The sequence below is a fragment of the Onychomys torridus genome, chromosome 20 (assembly GCF_903995425.1).
Source record: "Onychomys torridus chromosome 20, mOncTor1.1, whole genome shotgun sequence".
Taxonomy (NCBI): Eukaryota; Metazoa; Chordata; class Mammalia; order Rodentia; family Cricetidae; genus Onychomys; species Onychomys torridus.
The window spans coordinates 27,269,094-27,290,339 of record NC_050462.1 but is presented as its reverse complement, the minus strand read 5'-3'; the positions used below and the strand labels follow the sequence as shown (position 1 = coordinate 27,290,339).

General features: G+C 38.8%; 1 protein-coding gene across 4 annotated transcripts in view; it reads left to right on the top strand.

Annotated features, from left to right (window-relative positions):
• Positions 1-21,246, top strand: part of Otogl (otogelin like) — a 145,741-nt gene that overhangs the window by 39,066 nt on the left and 85,429 nt on the right. For all 4 annotated transcript variants that reach the window (XM_036169979.1, XM_036169978.1, XM_036169981.1 and 1 more), the window contains exons 17-23: positions 1,389-1,566; positions 6,578-6,702; positions 8,951-9,160; positions 11,708-11,873; positions 12,453-12,527; positions 14,987-15,039; positions 17,037-17,199. In XM_036169979.1, the coding sequence (XP_036025872.1) occupies positions 1,389-1,566; positions 6,578-6,702; positions 8,951-9,160; positions 11,708-11,873; positions 12,453-12,527; positions 14,987-15,039; positions 17,037-17,199 (970 nt within the window). The remainder of the gene's footprint in view (positions 1-1,388; positions 1,567-6,577; positions 6,703-8,950; positions 9,161-11,707; positions 11,874-12,452; positions 12,528-14,986; positions 15,040-17,036; positions 17,200-21,246) is intronic.

The window sequence follows — 21,246 nt, the reverse complement described above, 5'->3', positions numbered from 1 at the left end:
CATATAGAGATCAATATAGAATTGTTATCCTTTCACCAGATTATCTCATACATTTTAGCCAAATAAACAGTGAGTCTTAAGGAGCTGTAATTTGTTTATTTGTTTCTTTCTTTTGTCTTCCTTTTTTTTTTTTTTTTTTTTTTGGTCTTTTCAACTATGAGGACAGCAGTATGGAAGTGACTTCAGATATTAGATAGCAGACATAAAATATGCAGCATGCTGTATAGTGAGTGAGGCATGGCAGAGCTAAGGAGGGGCTGTTCCACGGCAGTGAGAGAGGAGACAGATCGATGAGGGTCATTAGAACACAAGTGGCCCACACTTACTGCTGGATTCAGTTGGGCATGTTTGAGGGAAGCAAAGAGGAGAATGCTGTGATGAAAGAATATTCCTCAGATGTATGGCTTTAGGGACCACATTGAGAAATTAAAAAAAAAAAAATTTTTTCCGAGACTGGGTTTCTCTGTGTAGCTTTGCACCTTTCCTAGAACTCATTTGTAGCCCAGGCTGGCCTTGAACTCACAGAGATCCACCTGCCTCTGCCTCCCGAGTGCTGGGATTAAAGGCGTGTGCCACCACTGCTGGGCGAAATTTAAAATCTTAAAAATCTATTGACATAGGAGCAAGGAAGAGCTTTTGGTGACAAAGTCACTAGTTTAGTTTTGAACATGAGTTTGTCTGCAAATGTGTCTCATAAAATAGTGGTTAGCAAGAGTTTTGATTTCCATTTTTTTTTTTCCTGTTGGCATTCACAAAACTATAGAAAAGTTTTGAGGAAATTGATACTTCCTAATGGATCATGGCCATTTTAGGAAAACATACCATACTGCACCACTACGTCATATACATACATCCATAGACACACACTGCATCGACCATACAACACACACAAACAACACATACACACAACTATACACATACACATGTCGCACACCACACCTCCACCACACCTCCACCCCATACACCCCTCATATAACCCCACACCAATCTCTGCTATACTATTCATCCCCACCATACACATGCATATACATGTACACCACACATACAAACACACAAACACACACACACACACACACACACACACACACACACACACTGTGAAAAAGATGATTAGAATTCAAATATCTAAGACATTCAAGATGTTTGACAATGAAAATTACATGTGGACAACAGTCTATAAGAAATACATGCTGAAGACTAGGAAATGGGGAGAGAGAGAAGGAAATCAGCTACCAGGGAAAGATTTAGCCCTGGAGCATAGGCCAGACCTGCTAGCTGGCCACCCACTTTCAGGTGTCATAGACGGAGATACCCAGTGCTGTGCTCTGTCATTTCAGAACACTGCCTGTATGTGACAACACTGTTGTATATATTCTCTTTTCCTACAGGCATTGTTGAAATTCAGACTCTGTCATCCCTATTCATTCTTCTAAGAACCACATTTGGTTTAAAGATCTTGTTTGCTGTTGATGGAGAAAGAATTTACATTCAGCTCTCCAGTGCATGGAAAAGAAGGACATTAGGTCTGTGTGGCACCTTTAATGGCAACATCAGGGATGATTTTCTGTAAGTATGATTTATGGGCAGCTCATTGAGTTTAATGACTGTCAGTTGAGAGGAGAGTGATTCATTAAAAAGGTTTACATAACTGATAGGCAGTCAGCAATCACTGGCTAAGTGCTCCACATATATCATCATATTTATTGTATAGCTATCCCCAATTAGTGTCCTTGTTTCATTAATTAGAGAAGAAGCTAAGATCCCCCAAGGGAAAAAAAATCATTCAAGGTCACTTATCTTTGAACTTTTTAAAGTTTTTCCCATTCAAACCCCTTTTATCTATGAAATTTTATGCAGTCCTAGATATATAAATATATAAAATAGAAACATGTATCAAACATATAGTGAAAATAATCTATAGGGAAAATTATTTTGAACAATTCTTTGCTATAATATAATTTTACCATTTATTAAATATGAAAGCAAATTTACATACTAAGAAGATGAACATGCTTGTTGAATGTGCTTGTTGAATGTGCTTGTTGAATGTGCTTGTTCATTTTTGCACAAAGAGTTGAAATGAATACGCCATGCTGCAGGACATACAGCATCTTCTACATCCTCCAGATTCACTCAATATTTTGATTTTTATAACCATCAACACTGAGAATGCTGTTTCACACAAATATGTAGTACAAAATGGCAGAGATACATTTAAGGTCATTTCAGATGTTCTTGAAAATTTTTATCCTAATCTTAAACCAAAATTTAATGACTTTTAAAACAAAACTCAAATCAACAAGTAAAACAGTAATCCTTAAAAAAACAAGCATTCTAGCACAATACAGTCCAAAGGTATATTAATTTGATATTTACATGGGGGGGACGGTGTTAGGAAAATATTAAAAAGATATTTTCTAAAACAAGGCTATATGTTTGCATAAGAGTAAAAATCTTTGTACAGTTCACACACTGTAATTCATAACACACAATATTCTCAAGTCTGAGATGAGGTGTTCCATGCAGCATTTGTTGGTGCTGTGTGGCATTATAGTATGTGAAGTGCAAAGGGTGTGTTGTGTGTTCAGAACCAAAGTTGCAGTACAGTTGTGCAATGCCACACAAGTGAGTGTTGAGAGAAACACCTTGGGTCACAACATATTTGATGCGATGGTATGTGTGTGTGTGTGTGTGTGTGTGTGTGTGTGTGTGTGTGTGTGTGTGTGTGTGCTTTCTGCATGTGTGCTGCTCCTCAGGTGCCACCCACCTTGTTTTTTGAGACAGGATCTCTATAGGTCTGGAGCCCACTGATTAGTGTAGGCTGGCTGGCCAAGCCCCAGGAATCCAGCTGGCTCTACCTTCCTAGTGCTGGGGTTATAAGTGTGCACCACCATTTTGTACATGGGTTTTAGAGATAAGAAAATGTCTCATGTAGCCCAGGCTGGATTCAAACCCGTAATGTACCCAATGCTCACCTTGAACCCCTGATCCTCCTGCTTCCACCTCCCAAGTGCCAGTCTTACAGACATGCACTCTGCATGTGACTTCATTTGTCTTGGAATTGGGTTTGACTGGTTTCACATTTAGAAACCTTTGACTATTGCCAAACTTTTCATGACCTTTTTTCATTTGTATGACTCCATATGTGTCATGACCATGGTTTGAGACCTAACTGGACCTAACTCATATTCTGGAACGAGGCTTGGATTAACGCAAAGTGACTCAGGATGTGGCTAACTGCTGCCTCCTGTGTGCTCCTTTGTTACATATCAAGTTCAGTGGTCTGCTTTTAGCAACTTGCAATCTTTTAGAAATCTTAATATCATTTGTATTACTTATTAATTACAGTGAGTACTGGTGTTATTTGGTACCACTGTTAGCTATGAGACAAACTTTGCTATCTAAGTTCATTGGATTTTATGAAAATTGGTGTTGCATTGGCAGAAAAAGCAATAAAGTATGTCTGTCTCCCTAAATATGAGAATGTACTTTGCAATACCCATGAGAATCAGCAGTGCCTGGTTCAGGACCATGTTGTAAGTACTAGTCATTTGGACTGAAGCCCACTGGGAACCAGTTAAGTGAGATGACTTGGTGCTTATCCTCCACAAACTGATGTTGCATTATCAGGAAGGGATTTTAATAATTAAGAAACATGGAATTAAAAAATAACAACTCTGATGCCGGGCCATGGTGGCCCACCTTTAATCACAGCACTTGGAGGCAGAAGTAGGTGGATCTCTGTGAGTTCCAGGCCAGCCTGGTCTATAGAGCAAGATCCAGGACAGGCACCAAAACTACACAGAGAAACCCTGTTTTGAAAAACAAAAACAAAACAAACAAACAAACAAACAAAACCACCACCACCACCGCCGCCGCTGCTGCCAACAACAACAACAACAACAACAAACAAAAAACAACAAAACAAGCCTGATGCCTGTCAGGAGTGGTCAGGAGCTGGGCTGAAGGTAGGGTTAATGGAAGGGCGTTCTTGGTCAGTGGATGAAGAGATCTGTCATTTAGCACAGTGCCAAGAGTCAATGTGTTAGATACTTGAAAATTGCTAAGAGGCTAAATGGCCAATTTCCTCATGCAATAATGACAACAACATGAAGTGCCACCTATGTCCATTGGCTTGGCTTGACCGTTGCACAGTGGATACATGTAACTTTAAAGAGTTATATTGTATATCCTAACTACATACAATTTTAAGCTGACCCATAATATCTATATAAAAGATTCTAACTAAGAAATATTTAGTGACAGGTGAGACAACAACCAATAAGGCATATAATATATTGAGGTAATTTCAAAATAATAAATGTTGCCCTTTGTGGTCAAAGCCAGAAACAGAGTATAATAAGTATAGAGGTCACTGTGGGCTGAGCATCCAGGGAACATGTCATAGAAGAGTTGTTCTCTAAATAACATGTGTTTTTTCCCCCTCAAATACTTTCATGCATAATCTTTCCCTCTGTGGTTCTTTCCTTTGTAAATGTTGGTCATGAACACTGATTTAATATTCAAACCAAGCAGACATTATTTGCTTTTTAAAATTTAGTTTATATCTAGCCAAAGCCAAATCTGGATTAGCTGTTAGAAGAATATTTATCATTTATCAGTTTTCTCACCAAACTGCCAGGGCTGTGAGCATTAGGAGGCGACCCTTGGTCCCGGTAATCATAGCACTTGTCCATCCCGGATAGTCAACTGCACTGGACAAGACCTTTCATAGAGCACCAGGAAGTGCACTGAGTGGGCAAGGAGAGCTGACGTTTTAATTAAAAATTTAAAGTTTATTTTACATTATCTCTCATGTTGTTTATTTGCTTTTAGTTTTTTTTTTTTTTATTTATTTACTTGAAGTTAGAATAACAATGTAGCTATCACATTTTCCAAACAGAAACCATGCTAGGAGGCTTGGCTCAGACGTCCAGAAAAGACATTAAGCCCTCTTTCTTGGCCTTGTTTGTCAGAATGGGTTAGCAGTCAGTGGTTAACAGATGGCAGATCTGTCTGCCACTCTCCAAGGCACCAGGCTCCTCCATGCATAAACATTCAGGCGCGATAAGAATACAGGATAATATTTCAGTCAGAGATACTTGAACATTGTTTAGCTTTCCAACTAAAGTAGTTAAAATTCTTTACTTGACAAAGGTTAATGCGAATCTACAAACATAGTTTAATGGAAAAATATTAATTGAGAATTTGTTTTACATGCCCTGTTAGGGTATGGTCAAGTATGGTGAGCTGAAAGGCCATTTTATAAAGTGAAACACAATAAATAAACTGGCCTACATTCTGGTTCCTATCTTTAACAAATTTATTGTTTTAAGTCAACTAAATGAAATAAGAGAACCGGGCTCTGGGTAGCTCCTCCTGGGAACCCTGAGATATTTTGCTTTGCCTGGGAGGAGGCAGGAAGAAAGAAGCCAGGGGAGACACATTAATAGAACTCAAGCAGTTTCTTGAATCTTAATACCTTCATCCGAACAAAACGAGACTTTTATATTAAGCTTCTTACAGTTCTTTAGCATTTTGGGGGCTTGTTGAGGAATAGGAAAAGGAAGAAGGAAGAGGGGAGTCAGGGGTAAACTTCATGTAGTATCTTATGCACCATTTTCTTTCTCTCCCTTCTTTGTCCTAAGTGGTCTCAGCTAGATGGTAACCCAAAGCACTAATCTTCTAGGGTGCTCGGAGAGTGGAGGTCAAACCTACACTTCTGTCCAGACACATTGTAGCTGTGAGCGTAGGCCTACATATCCTTCAGGAGACTGGATCTGCCTTGATCTGTGCAGTAGACTTCACAGAGTCTGGCATAGAGCCTGGTAGGGAAATCACTTAGTAAATGGTGGCTGTTGAATTAATGAGTTTTGAGTGCTGCTGAAGGTGGAATTTCACATTTGGCCTCTTGATGTTGTAGTCTCACTTTAAAAAGGAGGTTGTTTCTCTTCTGCTTTGGTCTGCTGAGGAAACTGAAGATGTGGAGAAGCTTGAAGGAAAGATGACATATCAGTTTTTTGCCCCAATTTTAATATATTAATTTTACTTAGTATTTCAGGCCTTATAATAAAAATTGATGCAATGAGCCAAGAGCATAAATCATTTTACCCCATACTCCTTGTCATTAGACCATGCAAACTATGTACTTCTAGGTCTCCACGTTCACCCTAATCACACTCAGATAGAATTTTTGGTTCTGTGGGTTGTGCTTGGTTATCTGAGTGGGAGCAAGGCCTGATCTTTTGTTTTCTTGGATACCAGCTTAATGAAATAGATTAACATTTCTCTGAGCTACTGTTTTGTTTTCTTTATAAAATGGGCATAAAGTTGTTTTCTTCTCAAGGCAGAAATGAAGATTCAATAACATTGTATATGTTCATAATCTAGCACCTTGAAAATCTCACTAATGGGAAGCTGACATATTTATATTTCCTATAACTTGATAGAAAACTTGAAGCTCTAAGATTTATTTGAACATTAAGCAAAATAATATTTACTTTTTTGAATATTTGAAGGATATGTGCCTATAAAATGAATGAGAGAGGCTATGGTGAGCATTTTCTTGGCTTTCTAGTTCTCCATCAGGCATGATAGAAGGAACACCACAGCTTCATGCCCACGCGTGGAGAGTTTCCTCCACTTGTTTCGCACCTGTCCATGTCCCGATGGTAGACCCCTGCAATATTAACCAACAGAACAGTAAGTCTTCCTTTCTGCATGTAGACTTAGGGGAGATGCTCAATATGTTACTCTAATTTTATGATGTTATGCTGATTTTAAATTATGATTTGTTCATTATGATAAGAGTTCTGCCATTCCTTATGTGCTCAATCATATGCCTAAATCCATGACTTTGACATGCAATTGAGGCTATTTAAAAGAACATAAAAACAACCCATTGCTTTGCATTTAACAATTTATACATCATGGGTATTTATAATTTTCTTCTATCACTCACAGGCTGTGTTTGGGGGTTGTTTTTGGATTCTGGAAACACTCTGACACTGCTGTTATGGTTTAAGGATGCTCAGCCTCAGTTTCATAGTGTGATAACTCAAGTGCAGCTCCTATATATTCTTACTCATAGCATCTGTTAAAGCTTTATAAGCAGGGGGCCCATAACTTGGTTTAGATGTGCTGGGAAGAACAGATAATGTTGCTCCCAACACTCAACAAAAGAAATGTGTTGGATGTTTTTAATGTGATGAGGAGGATTGTTAATCACTCTCTCTTTTTAATCTCAAGAGTAGACTGGAATCTTGAAGCCTGTGTGATTTATTACCTTGAAGTCCCATTTCCATTTCCCCTCCTTTCTATCTCAATATTTTAAAAGTGAATTTATTTCTGCACCGAATCTTATTTGGTTTTTAAGATCTTGTTTCTAACATTGATGACTTCCTTCTTGCTGCTGAAATGACTTTATTAGTTATCAAGTGACCACGTGAAGGTTTCAGTGGAATTCACTTGATAAGCTGTCCCTTCTGGCTGTGCTTTTAGTAGCCTTCATTTTGTACCATTTCCCCATATTTTTCACCATTTCCCTTCCACCCTTGATGCCTTCTGTGGTACATGCTCTAGAGATTTTCTTTTTACATTAGCTGTGAACTATGATTTCTTAAAAATCCCAAACAGGTAAATTAAGAAAGACCCTCCCCTTGCAAACAGAAAGTAGACAGAAAACAGAAAATAAAAAAGACAATAATTCAGAATAGGATACTGGATATTTTCTTACAAGGATCTTGTTGAGTTACCTTTTATATAACAACAATACGTTTTGATCTACAGTTTCTTAGAACACAAAAGAATGGTCTTTCAGTGCATTATTTTACTCTTTCAGGATTCTTGGGGTTACGACTGTGTCTCTCACAGTGCACAGTCATTTGTTTTGCATATGTATGCAAATTTAATGCAAAATAGTACTTAGTTAAATACCAGATTTTTATTATTAATAAATATGAATCTGGGAGGAGCAGGAAGGTGAATATGATCAAAAGATAGTATATAACATTCTTAAAAGAATTAGTGAAAATATTACATTACACATAAATATGCTTGATGTCCTCAACAGAAGAAATTCAGTATTGTTCCTTGAAAGTGAAAAATATCTGATGTCTATCTGTCTCTCAGTGCCAAAGACAATACAAAGAGTGACTGATTTTTATCTACGAGGAAACCAATGCATGTAAGATGCACTTACATCAAGGAACCACGCACCTCACCTTTCCTCCTTTTCCTGAAAACCTTGTCCAACTTGTTTCACCAGCCCTACACAGGACTGTATTTGGCCAGCAACTGATCTGAAGTTGTGATTGTAGGAACCTGCTTCAAATCATGTGATGGCACTTACGTCTCACAGACTTCAAAATACAATCCGATCCCTAATTTCTATCCACTGTTCACCCATTCCTTCACACATCGATTTGTTCATCAAACAAAAACGAGCTCCTCACGTTTGCCAGACCTTGGACATTGCGTTGTGCAGATGTTGAATTGGATGACTGTGACATCTGCCCCATTGTCTTTCACTCCTGCGACTCCATTGGAATGTAATGATGGCCAGTCCTGGGGTAATTGTGTTTCCTACAGACTTGTCATTAATGTCCATTATCTGAACCACTTTTGTCATGCACGGAGGCCTGGAAATGATAATCCCCAGTTCCTCAGAGCAGGTTTCCTGAGGTGATCCTCAGGCCTGGGCTGACAGGCTACTGCTCCTGTCAGCCCATGTGTTGTTCATGTTATTCAGGTGTGCTGTATTTTTGGCTGAAAGACGATTGAATGTGTTGTTCACACATCGATTCAGTACTGTTATCTATCTGTATAAGTTGCTTGACTTTTTGGCTCTCATTTAAAGGAACAATACATTAGGAAAGTAGTTTTGGTATCCCACTCTTAGAGTAATATCTGGTCTATTGTATGAAAGATTCACGGCTTCTTGTTCTGTCAGTTGGGTATGCAGCTCACTGTGACGTCATCCACCAGGAGCTCTTTGCTCCCTGTCATGTCTACGTGAGTCCAGGGCTGTACTATCAGCTGTGCCGCCATGATGCATGCAAGTGTGGGAGCTCCTGCCTGTGCAATGCTCTTGCCCACTATGCCTACCTGTGTGGCCAGCGTGGTGTGCCCATTGATTTCAGAGCTCAGATCTCATTCTGTGGTGAGTATGACAGCACAGGCAGACGACCTTTTGAGGGGGTGGCATTCCTAACTGCCACTTTTAATTTTTCAAAGAGATGTCAATATTGTATATAAATTATTTGAAATATTCTTATAAGCATGTAAGTACTGAAAATAAACAAATACTGTTTGTTTAAAGTAGATATATGTTGGATAAAAGAACTTATAACCCAAGGAGTGGGTACTATAATGCTTGCTTAGCTTGCTTCACTTAAAACTCATGGAAGAGGGAGAGAGAGGAAGGAAGGGAAAGGAAGACACACACACACACACACACACACACACACACACACACACACACACACAGAGAGAGAGAGAGAGAGAGAGAGAGAGAGAGAGAGAGAGAAAACACTAATAACAGTTCATTATTTATTACAAAGTTAGAGTATGATTATGTATCTTGAAAGAAGCGTTAGAAATAACTTGAAAATTTTGAGACTATTTTTATCCTGGAAATGTCATATCTAAATATTGAAGACTATGGAAAATGATGATGTTGTAATTGACACAGCTGATCTATAGTAAATAAGTCCAATATGCACTTGGGCAGTTGCTCTTTAATATTCTTGGACTCTACTACTTCTGGTTATGATGTCTGCTGTTCCATTTAAGAGAAATTCTGTATGTTTCCTATAATTGTTTTTCCAGCTACGACTCTTGGGCCTCCTTTTATTTTATTTTATTTTTTTAGTAAGTTTACTGAAAACTGTTACATTCCTTGTTGACACACAGCCTGCTCTTAGGTTACAAAAGCAGGGCTCAGGACCTGCAAAGCTGGAAATAAATACTAGCCCTTAGGTCCCTTACACATCTAACTGCTCCTTGTCCCTCCTTCCATTGAGGCTTCTCATCTTTGAGAAGTTAGCTTACAGTTCTTCCAATTTCTGGACGTTTTGGTTGTGAGCCTAACCTTTCATGGCTGAGCCATGTCTCCAGCCTGGCTCTTCCAATTTCTTGTTTTATAAGGGACTTTCCATTCCACATGAAAGAAATCCCAGGTGACTAGGATCAACACCCCCTCCTCTGCTTCAAAGCTCTGTGTTTTATTTCCCTATTTACTTACGGCATCTGGAATCCTCTCCGCTCTTGTGCTCACAAAGTCACATCACACACCTAACATAATTTTAATGGTGTTTGAATCAGAAAGGTCGAGGTGTTTGCTTTAGAGTATTTTAAATTTTTGTTGACCTTAAGTAAAGGAAAAACTCTTAAAATTGAATTTTATTAACTCTTTGAAATTTTCAGATGTTTTTAAATTTACTATTATATTTTTGAGAATTTCACACATGAAGACTGTATCATTTCCATTCCCCTTTCCCCTCCAACTTCTCCCACGTCTCCCTGCTCCCTTGCAACATTATGACCTCTTCTATAATTATTATTTTTGCATATCGTGTATAAACGCCACCTTCTGGGTCTATTTAATATTGCTCACATGTATATGTGTTGAGGACTGAGCACTTGGAATTAGACAACCTATCAGAGGGCTTGCCTCTGGAGAAGACTGATTCTCAACAGCCCTTAATTGCCTATAGTTCTTCATCTGGGGGTAGGCGCTCATAAGATTTCCCCTGTTCACACTGGCATGTCAGCTGGTGCTGTCATTGTGAAGATCTATTTCAGATGGTTTTAACTAGCCTGCCATTTTTAGTTCCATTCAATCTAAAGAGAAACTGGAAGGTTTTTGAAAAAAAAAAAAGTATAAACATGATTTTAAAAAAGAACCCAAACGCTGTATGGATCAATAAAAATCAAATTGCATTACCTTTAGAGACAAACAGATGCTTACTTTGGTTTCAAGGATATGATAAATGTGATGACGACCATACTGGTCAGTTTTTGTCAACTCAACACAATTAGAGCCATCTGGGAAACAAGAATCTCAGCTGGGGAGTTGCCTCCATCAGACTGGTCTGTTAACAGAACTGTGAGACATTTTTTTCTTGACCGTGAATTGGTGGAGTGCATAGCCCACCGTGCCATCCTTGGATAGGTTGTTCTTGGACTGTTGAAGACAGGGTAGCTGAATATGCACTTGGGAGCAAGCCAGTGAGTTCCTGTGTTGACTTTTCTTTGTGATGGACTGTGGTTAGGATGTGGGAGCCAAATAAACCCTTCCCCCCTCGAGTTGGTTTTGGTCAGTGTTTTACCAAAGCAATGATGAGCAAAGCAGGATAAAGGCACAGCACTATGAACACTGAAATCAACACACGAATTTACTCAGGCCGTAGGACAAATAAATATGGTACAGGAATTAAGAATGCCACAGAATGCCTAAGTGAACAGCATCTGCAGAATAGGAATTTCACTCACGTGTTATACTCTTCCTGAGGCCAGGGATGTTTTTCCTATGCCTTTGTTTATTCATTCATTCATTTTCTTGATTTTATTTTCGAATCTGCGATGTGTTCACTGATGCAAGATAGTGTTTGCTGCGTGATTTATATCTACTTTGATATCTACGTGAGTGACCACATGTGTCTGTCCCCGTGGGGCTCTTTCTCAAGTGACACTTGTCTGTCCACAGCCGTGGTGTGCCAGAAGGGCATGCTGTACCACCACTGTTCTTCATTCTGCCGGCGATCCTGCACCTCTCTCTCCTCCCTCCAGCAGTGCAATGACGATTGTGCGGAAGGCTGTAACTGTCCTGAAGGCAAATTCTATGAGGACACACTTAACTTTTGTGTGCCCATGTAAGTCACAGGGACGGCTCAACAACAGCCGGGTTATGTCTGCCTTTCCTCCTGATAGGCCAAATGAACCTTTGTGCTCGTTTCTTTAAATTGCTAAACGTTGTTTTCTCCCTTGATTTCTTATGTCCTTTTTTTTCTTAATGTGGTGAGCTGCTCGCAGAAAGCCTCAGAAAGCAGGCATGATTCTATTCTCACTTGAGTTCTCCACACCCCAATTACTAGCAATTACATTTCCCTGTCACGTGGGCGGTAGGATGGTAGGGTCCATTCTCGCTCAGAAAGTTCTTAGCCCTCACAGGAAGCGAAGACTTTGGTTTGCAGAAACAAGAGTTAAAAGATGTAGCAGACGTGTTTTTCTGAAATGCATTTCAGTGACGCTTCTTGGGACTAAACTAACAGTTCAGAACTGTTTTGGCCTTCAAACTCTGTCTGGTTAGTTTCTGCTGTTTGTGCATCAGGACTGTGGATGGTGGCAGTCTACAGTGGGCAATGGCAGAGCAAGGAGTCAGCTGTCATTTCAGTTGTATTTAAAAAAAAAATCCATGTCTTATTTTATTTACTTCATCTTTCCCCTTGTAGATATCACTGCCGGTGTCATTATAGAGGAAGCGTTTATCAGCCTGGGGAGCTTATTCCAACACCTTCAGGATTATGGTAGGTATCAATGAATTATATATATATATATATATATATATATATATATATATATATATATATATATATATATATATATATAACATTAGAATGTGGAATAGGGAATTGCCTGAGACATGTACTGGTGAAACAAAAACCCTTTAATAGAGTTGAGTTCTTTAGTAGCTGTTAGGAATGGGGTAGTAATTCAGACTACATCCTGAGGGCTTATAGGTTCATAGTTCATCTACTGGCTCAGAAAAAAAAAAGTCAATTCTGGGATAGATCTAAACAATACCATACACAGAGGTCACTTATCTTCTGATGTGTATCAAGCCTTATTCAATAGCACTCATAGGATAACAACCACTCCAGATATAACCTGTCTACTAAAAATACAGTCACATCCACATAGCAGGACCTGTTTATCCACATCTGTTTCTTAGTAGCCTCCTTATGGTGGCCCTGCAGGTGTTCGCTGCTGATCTTCATGTATGGATAATGGTAGCAATCATATCGAGCCAGAACTGTGTGTTTTCTATTATCCTGGAACTGTTCTGGGCATGCTGTATTTATGATCAATTAAGCACTCATGACTATAAACTGCAAGAGATAGAGTCTGCCATTTTATTCCAGTGTATACAGAAGCAGAATGAGGCACATGTACTTAAGTAACCTGATAAATAATGCTGGGATTTATGCCCAGGCACCTGGCCTAGCAATGTTGGCTCTACTATAGACCTTGCTTTACAGCTCATTTTGTATTGACAGTAAACTATCATTCACACTCAACTTACCTTTATAATTATTTTCATCTCGTTCCCCGCCCCCTGATTACAATACAAAGAAACCATTGCATCTTATCTTGTGTAGAATGCACTACATTCTACAGTTTCCCAAGCCAGAAATCTGAGAATCATTCTTACTCCCTTAAAAACCCTAACAACCTTGGATTTGACTTGATTTTATTTTCTTCATGTAGGTGAAATCCATTCTTTCCTTCCCATCCTGGTGCCTTAACAATAACACTCACCTTTTCTTTCCTGCAACTTTCTAAAAATTGTCTTTGCTTTATGTTGCAGTAACAAAATGCCAGAGGCTGGACACTTTATAAAGATTTACTTAGCTCAGTGTTACAGGAGTCCATGAGCATTGGGGCCACATGGAAGAGAGCTAAGGGAGTCAACTGCTCATAACAACCACCCTTGTAAACAGTCCAGTTCTGAGAGATTAATAATGATTCACTCCAGGTCATAAACATATTTATCTCTTTTAGAAGTAGTTCCCCAATGACCAAATCAATTGGTGCCGTAAGCCTGACCTCTTGAAGTCTCTCCTTCTAACAAGCATCACCATAAGGACCAATCCTTAACACAAGTTTGGGAGTGAATAAATTATAACAAAACCATCGCAAACTGGTCTTCTGTCTGAGCTCCCCTTCCCAGTGTTGGAAGAGCCTTCTTTTGAATTTAATATCCTTAATATTGTTTATTTAAGTTTAGTACAATTAAAATCCATCCTTCCTTAGTGCCAAAAATAAAGCCAGTTAGTACTATGACCTTATTTGTTTCCCTGCCAAATGCCTCTGACCCAGGAGAAGTTGGCTGTCTCAGTTCCTCTATGGCATACACCTCTGAGTGAAATTCTATTTTGAAAAATGTGGGCACGTGGTTTTCATGTGATGTGGCCCTTTATATGTCAGTTTCTTCGTTTTGCAAGTATAGAATCTGCTCTAAAGCTGAAGGGAAATCTGTGCTGGAGTTACTGAGGGCTGGCCTGTGTTCCTATTATGTTAACTTTTTGAGGAATTTGTGAGGTTCATTGGTCTGTATATGGTTTCCCTCTTAATGGTACAACCAATCACATGGTACTTGTGACTCAATTCGTCTTCAGTGAGCTGCTCCAGAATGATTGGCTTAACATTCAAACTGACCATCTCACCTCTGTGTTTAAAAGACTTGGGCAGCTCAGCTCCGGAAATAAAAATCATCACATATCAGAGCAGGGTCTGGCTTTACCTCGTTTGCCCACCTTATCTCCTGGCACCTGGTTAAGCAGAACAGTGCTTTGTATCTTGTAGTTTATGTATTTCCAATGAACATTAGAATCTTTCTTTCTGATCTAAGTCTATTCTTCAGAATTGTTCTGGGTTTACTACCTCTGACTACCTAAATGTCAATTATGAACAGATTTTTAAAATTTTTAATGTTTTTAAATGTATTTTTGTGTTGAGTGCGTCACATTGTATAAATCAGTTGTGTCTTTCCCCCCCTGTTACTAGAATATAAACACTTGGACCAGTCTATTAACAATACTGTGATGTTCCTATCCACATGCCTTTCACAAGACCTCTTATATGGAGCTGTTTGATAAAATATGTCAAAATGAAATGGCTGTCTTCTAGTTGGACAGAAGACAGTAATTTATTTGTATAAAACCCAAGGTTTGGGTCTATCAATTAACAATTTCTTTACTTCTAGCCAGTGTTCGAATGGGACTGTGAAATGTGATGAGCCAGCAACGCCCTCTACTGGTGAGTTCCAGATAAAGATAAAGAGCCTGTTTCTCAAACACTGCCTCTTACCCTTCTGAAGGAAGGCATCCAGTCCCTTCCATGCTTTCTTACCCAAGCACATGCATATAGTAATATCATACAGTCAGCACAGTGTTCCAGTGATTCCTGACTTTTTTCACATGAAGAATTAGAGAGTATTTGAGGGACAGTTGGAGGTATGCATTTAATACTGTCTGGATCAGTGGTTTTCAACCCTTCTAATGCTGTGACCCTTTAATACAGTTCCTCATTTTGTGGTGACTCACAATTATATTATTATTTTTATTTTTATTTTTTTTTGAGCTGAGGATTGAACCCAGGGCCTTGCGCTTGCTAGGCAAGTGCTCTACCACTGAGCTAAATCCCTAACCCATAATATTATTTTGTTGCTTCTTCATAACTATTATTTTGCTATTATTATGAATCATAATGTAAATATTTTTGGAGAGAGAGGGTTGATAGTGGGGTCCCGACCCACAGGTTGAAAACCACTGGCCTAGAGACCCAGATGGTCAGCTGAGGCACGTCACCTTTATACTGTACCCCAGCACCAACTCAGGTAGCCAACAGGTTTAGGAATATAACCCAGATTATGGTTGTAACACAGTTGTGGATCAGAAATCAGAAAACTCTATCCTAGACCAACACTTCTCAGCTTTAATGTGTACACAACAGACTGGTGATCTTTCTAAGCCTTAGGTTCTGATTCTGATTGAGAAGCAGTACCAGAGATTCCAAATGTCTACCCAGAGCTAAGGTAATGTCAGTGCTCCTGGGTTCTGGGGTGTGTCTGGGTAGCATGGTTCTGGTATTAGTTGAAGTGAATTGAGAATAGCATGGAATCAGAGCACAGCGTCAACATTCCTTATAGTCCAGCACTGAGTGGGTGGAGGCAAGTCAATCCAGATTTCAAGGCCAGATTCAGCTATGCTGAGTTAGAAGCAAACAGGGCTTGTAAGTAAGACACTGTTATAAAAATGAAAAATAGAAACAATAGGTTTATAAAATATATCCACTGCCAGTTCCTTTAGGATGCTACTTTCCACTAGGAGTATGTATCCTAAAGATCTTCAAATCAGATAACTAACTGTATGATTCTGTATTTTCATCAGATGAGGAAACAGCCTCAGATTTTCAGCGACTACAGAAAAATTCTGGGCAAATGACAGTTCTTGGTTTTCATTCTGTTAGATAGTGAAATTTTAGGCTCTGTTATTTATTTGAATACACAACTGTATTTTATTATAAATCAGCTTGGAGCTGAGCATAGTAGCACATATCTCTATACTCCCAATTAAAGAGGATAGAGCAGAGGCAGGAATTACAGAACAACCTGGGCCTGATAGTGAGACCCTGTCTCTTCAAACACAAAATAATAAGATGTCCTTTGAATTATATGTTCTAGATTTACTTTGTCAAGACTTAGGTCAGTCTGGGGCTTCTCTACAGGTTACACTACTGGGCCTCACAATTAACACAGTAGCTACTGGGAATCCTCACTATGCACCTCTTACTTCTATGCTTCTCTATAACAGTGGCCACTTCTATACAGTATAATAAAAATGGATAAAAATAATCATTCATAGGCTAGGCAAGGTCAAGAAGTAACACGCATTTATTCTGGCTTTGTAAGTGTTGAAATATGTCTTATAGTTTTCAGCCCTTAAAAATTGGTGTTTGAATTCATAAACATATCCTGTTTTTGTACTTCAAGAAATTATATGCTAGTTACTTATTGAAGTGCCAGGGAAGGTGGCTAAGATTTTTGAGTTCAGAACAGCTTTTGGAAAGTTTGATGACCAGGCAGACTCTGGCTAGGTAATGTTGATAAGCTCATCCACTCAGGGATCACAGCATGAGAGCATCCTTTAATTATAGCGATGATCTGGTCTATGGATTTTGTCCAGATGGTTTGTGCATAAGATTGTGAAGCAAATACAAAGTTAAAGCTATGTTATCTCTGCTTCTATCTGAAGTCCCCATGTGCCCAGAAGGGAAGGAGTATTTTGACTGCAGGTTTCCTGACCCTGAATTACCAGCTGGTGGTATAAATTGTGAGACCACGTGTGCAAACCTGGCCATGAACTTCACCTGTGCTCCATCCTCACCCTGCATAAGTGGCTGTGTTTGTGCTTCGGGGTGAGTTCCCTTATCTTGCTAACACAATCATCCTGGATTTACAGGAAATGTAAGGCCTCTTAAAAATATTCTTGCGGCCAGCTAGATGGTTCAGTGGTTAAAAGAGCTTGCCTTGGGAGTCTAATGATGTGAGTTGGATCCCTGGAACCCCTATAGAGGTGGAAGGAGAGAGCTGATTCCATATTCAAAGCATGGAACACTTAGGTCCATGTATGCCCATCACGCACACACACACACACACACACACACACACACACGCACGCACACGCACACGCACACGCACACACGCGCACACACACACTTACTTAAAAATAATTTAAAACTATTCTTTACAAGAATAGCTAAAATCTTTGTTTTGACCAGTGGTTATCTTTGAGTTGGTAGCTACCAGACTATTGTAACTATTCTGCTAAGCTAATTTAACATTGTACATTTTCACTAGAGTCATGTACCAAATTGAAGAGAGAGCACATTTTAAGATAAGGTTGGGATTTCTCCCTTTTCAGCTCCAAGTTTGGGAAAAGTGACACAATCAGTCACCTTCACTTAAGGCACCATGTAGGTATATATCATAAATAAATAAATACACACACACACACACACACACACACACACACATATTCCACTGAAACAGTGATTGTCATTGACATTAATTTGTAATAGTGAAGCCAACTGATTTAATTATAAACATTGCAGGTAACTATATTGAGGCTAAACAGGGGGTTGCTTTAAGTGGGTACTCTGATCTCATTCTCAACAGAGCTCCAATTCCAGCTCTGCCACTGTTAGCTGAATGATTTTTGTACACATTCCTCTTAAGCCCCAACTAGGCAGGCATTGTATGATCCATAAGATATAAGGTAAGTGTGTGTGTGTGTGTGTGTGTGTGTGTGTGTGTGTGTGTGTGTGTGTGAATGTAGAGCATATTCAAGATATATGAATCACAATTTAGTTGCAGGCTATCTACTCTTCACACATTTTTTTTTTTTTCTGCTGTAGAAATACCACGTACTTGTAACAGACATAGAATCTGGAGGCTGTTCGCTTCCTTGTCAGCACTCATATAATCTGTTCTCTCGGGCTCTTGCTTGTCCAATGATAAATAGAGGGAGGGCCATCTCAGGTAAACAGGTCACTCTTTCTTCCTCAATGAACGCGTCCCACAAAGACATTCCCGGGATCAACTCATAAGAAGCTAGAGCATAGGAGGGGGAGGTCTTGTGGTTTGCCTCCTGGGAGAATCACCTTTGTCTAAATGGCTCCAAAGAGCCAAGTGTCTGGGAATGGTGTCAATCTGTTTAGAGAAGAAGGGCACATGAGGGAGAGAAAGAAGGTCACAATAAACAAGAGCCCAACATATGTGAAAAATAAAGACGGGTGGAAACAAGACCAGAGAACAAATGAGCAAGGAAAACAATTTGTCTATGGGACAAGGGAAAGAAAATGTTTATTGCAGTCCAATAATTAAAACCTACAGCATTGCTTGATCTGTTTGATTGTGACTGTTGGGATGCATGGCCAATTAAAGCCATATCTAAACTTTATTTCAGTGTCTGGTGCTCTTTACTATTACCTTTGGCTTTCAGTTCACACTTGACATTTCTTTCCTGACTAACCTTATTAAGCAATATAGAAAAGTGCCATCCTTCCTTCCTAAATGGTACTGAAATAGAGCTAGAAGCAACCAAGATGCTTCTGGTTGGTTGAGAAAAAGAAAATGCGAACAGAATCATTTCTAGTAAAAAGTCGATGATGGTAATTAAGTTATCTTCTCTTCAGTGTGACCTTTTCTGGCTCATGTTGAGACAATACCTTAGTATATATATCATGTATTTTCCCAGAGATCCTGATAGGGTCAGGGGCTATAAAAGGTCTACACGGACCTAGTTTAGAAATCACTGCACTGAAATAATGCAAAATAGAGGAAAAGTCAGTATAAAGGGCTTCAGATATTGGCCATCCTTATTAAATAACCTTGGGGCAAGTTGCTCAGTTTCAATTTCTTTTAAAAATGAGTGCAGTGGTATTTGCTTCATGGATGACTGGGTACATCATCGCACACCAGTTACGTGGTAGGTCTCAGGTCAGTGTTTCTTACATCTCTTCTCCCTGCCAACCAAAGAGATACAAAATGACTGTGTCTTCCTCCTCCTGCTCCCAGTTTTTAATTAGGCATGAAAAACTCATCAGTCATCCGCATAACCAGTTAAGACTATTGCTTTGCCTGGGTCTGCAGAGATCATGGTCCATTTGACTGAAACAACTAAGGTTTATGAAACAGTATTTTGGGGAAGAGGGTTGGGAGGAGGCATTAAAATACTCGTATGAGATGCAAACAGAATTTACCATAGTGCGTTATCCTTAGGTTAACATGAGTCTGTGACCTATTTTAAGGTGGTGTCTGTATAAAGTCAACCAAGATACTCACTTTTGTTACTGGGGTCTTTTCCACCACATCTAATCAAATATTTAGTTTGCTGCGATTAATCCTCTATGAAAAGTTTACACACACTGTTACATACTGAAGCTGGTAAGGAAGTTAGGTATATAGAAGACAGACAGAAAAGAGAGAAATAAAGTGAGACTTAAACGATGAAAAGAATTTTACAAAAAGAACCAAGATTTAAAGTCAAGAAGACGACAAGTTTGGAAAAGCGAAGTGAGAGTGTGAAACCCAGGGAATAGCTGATCTCTAAGAAAGAAACTACTGTGGTGGTATTGTGTTCCCCAAAATATTGTGCACCCTAATGAACTTATCTGGGGTCAGAGAACAGAACAGCCACTAGATACAGAGGTTAGAAAATGGTGGCACACACACCTTTAATCCTAGCATTCCAAAGGCAGAAATCCCTCTGGATCTCTGTGAGTTCAAGGCCACACTGGAAACAGCCAGGAGGTGGTGACACACGCCTTTAATCCCAGTAAGTGAGCCTTTAATTCCAGGGAGTGATGGCAGAAAGCAGAAAGGTATATAAGATGTGAGGAGCAGAAACTAGAAGCTTTTAGCTGGTTAAGCTTTCAGGCTTTCAAGAAGCAGTTCAGCTGAGATCCATTCGGATGAGGACACAGAGGCTTCCAGACTGAGGAAACAAGATCAGCTGAGGAACTGTCAATGTGAGGATAGCTGTGGCTTGTTCTGCTTCTTTGATCTCCCAGCGTTCACCCCAATACCCAGCTCTAGGTTTGTTTTTATTAATAAGAACTTTTTAAGATTCATGTTACAGAAACTGAACCATACAATGCATCCTTTACACATGTAAGTTTCTCTCTCCATTCTTTCTCAACAAAGAAGTTTATTCCACGACTAAACAATAACAAATAGCATTGTTCTCCGAGTAGAGTGTCAAGTCTAGCAGACTGTGTTCACCAATAAGGAAGCACTACACTGTATACACAGAGCAACGAGGATGACAGAGGTCTAAAAGCACGTGTGGTTATTTCTGATGAGGGAACTGGTAGGAATTCAGGGCTTAAAACTTGGATGATCTTTTTTTTTATTGTTCTGAGAATGGAATCCAGGGTTTCATACATGCTAAGCAACACACACACACACACACACACACACACACACACACACACACACATATGGATGTAAATCCTCAGCCCTATGTTTTATAACATTGGACTATAGCATTTTTAAGAAAATTCATAAAAAATGCATTCTATACATTTTAGTAATGATATAATTTGGTCGTTTGATTATTATTTTATTAAAATTATTTAATCAGTTACTTATTCATATAAATATTGATATTAATTATCAAGGTTAGCTTAAATGTTACATTTTAGTGACTTTATTACATATTTAAATAATATTTAAAACATATTACCATTATATTTATTATATAATATTTGTTAATTATTTCAGTTTATATATACTATTTTGGGAAAAATTTAAGATATTGAAAAATTGTATTTATATTTATCATGATGGTATTAGAATATATATGTAATCTATGCAATACAGATTTATTTAATCTTAATACCAGAATATTTTGGTAGCATACTATTTCTTCCAATATTATGAATTTTAATTATTTTATTAAT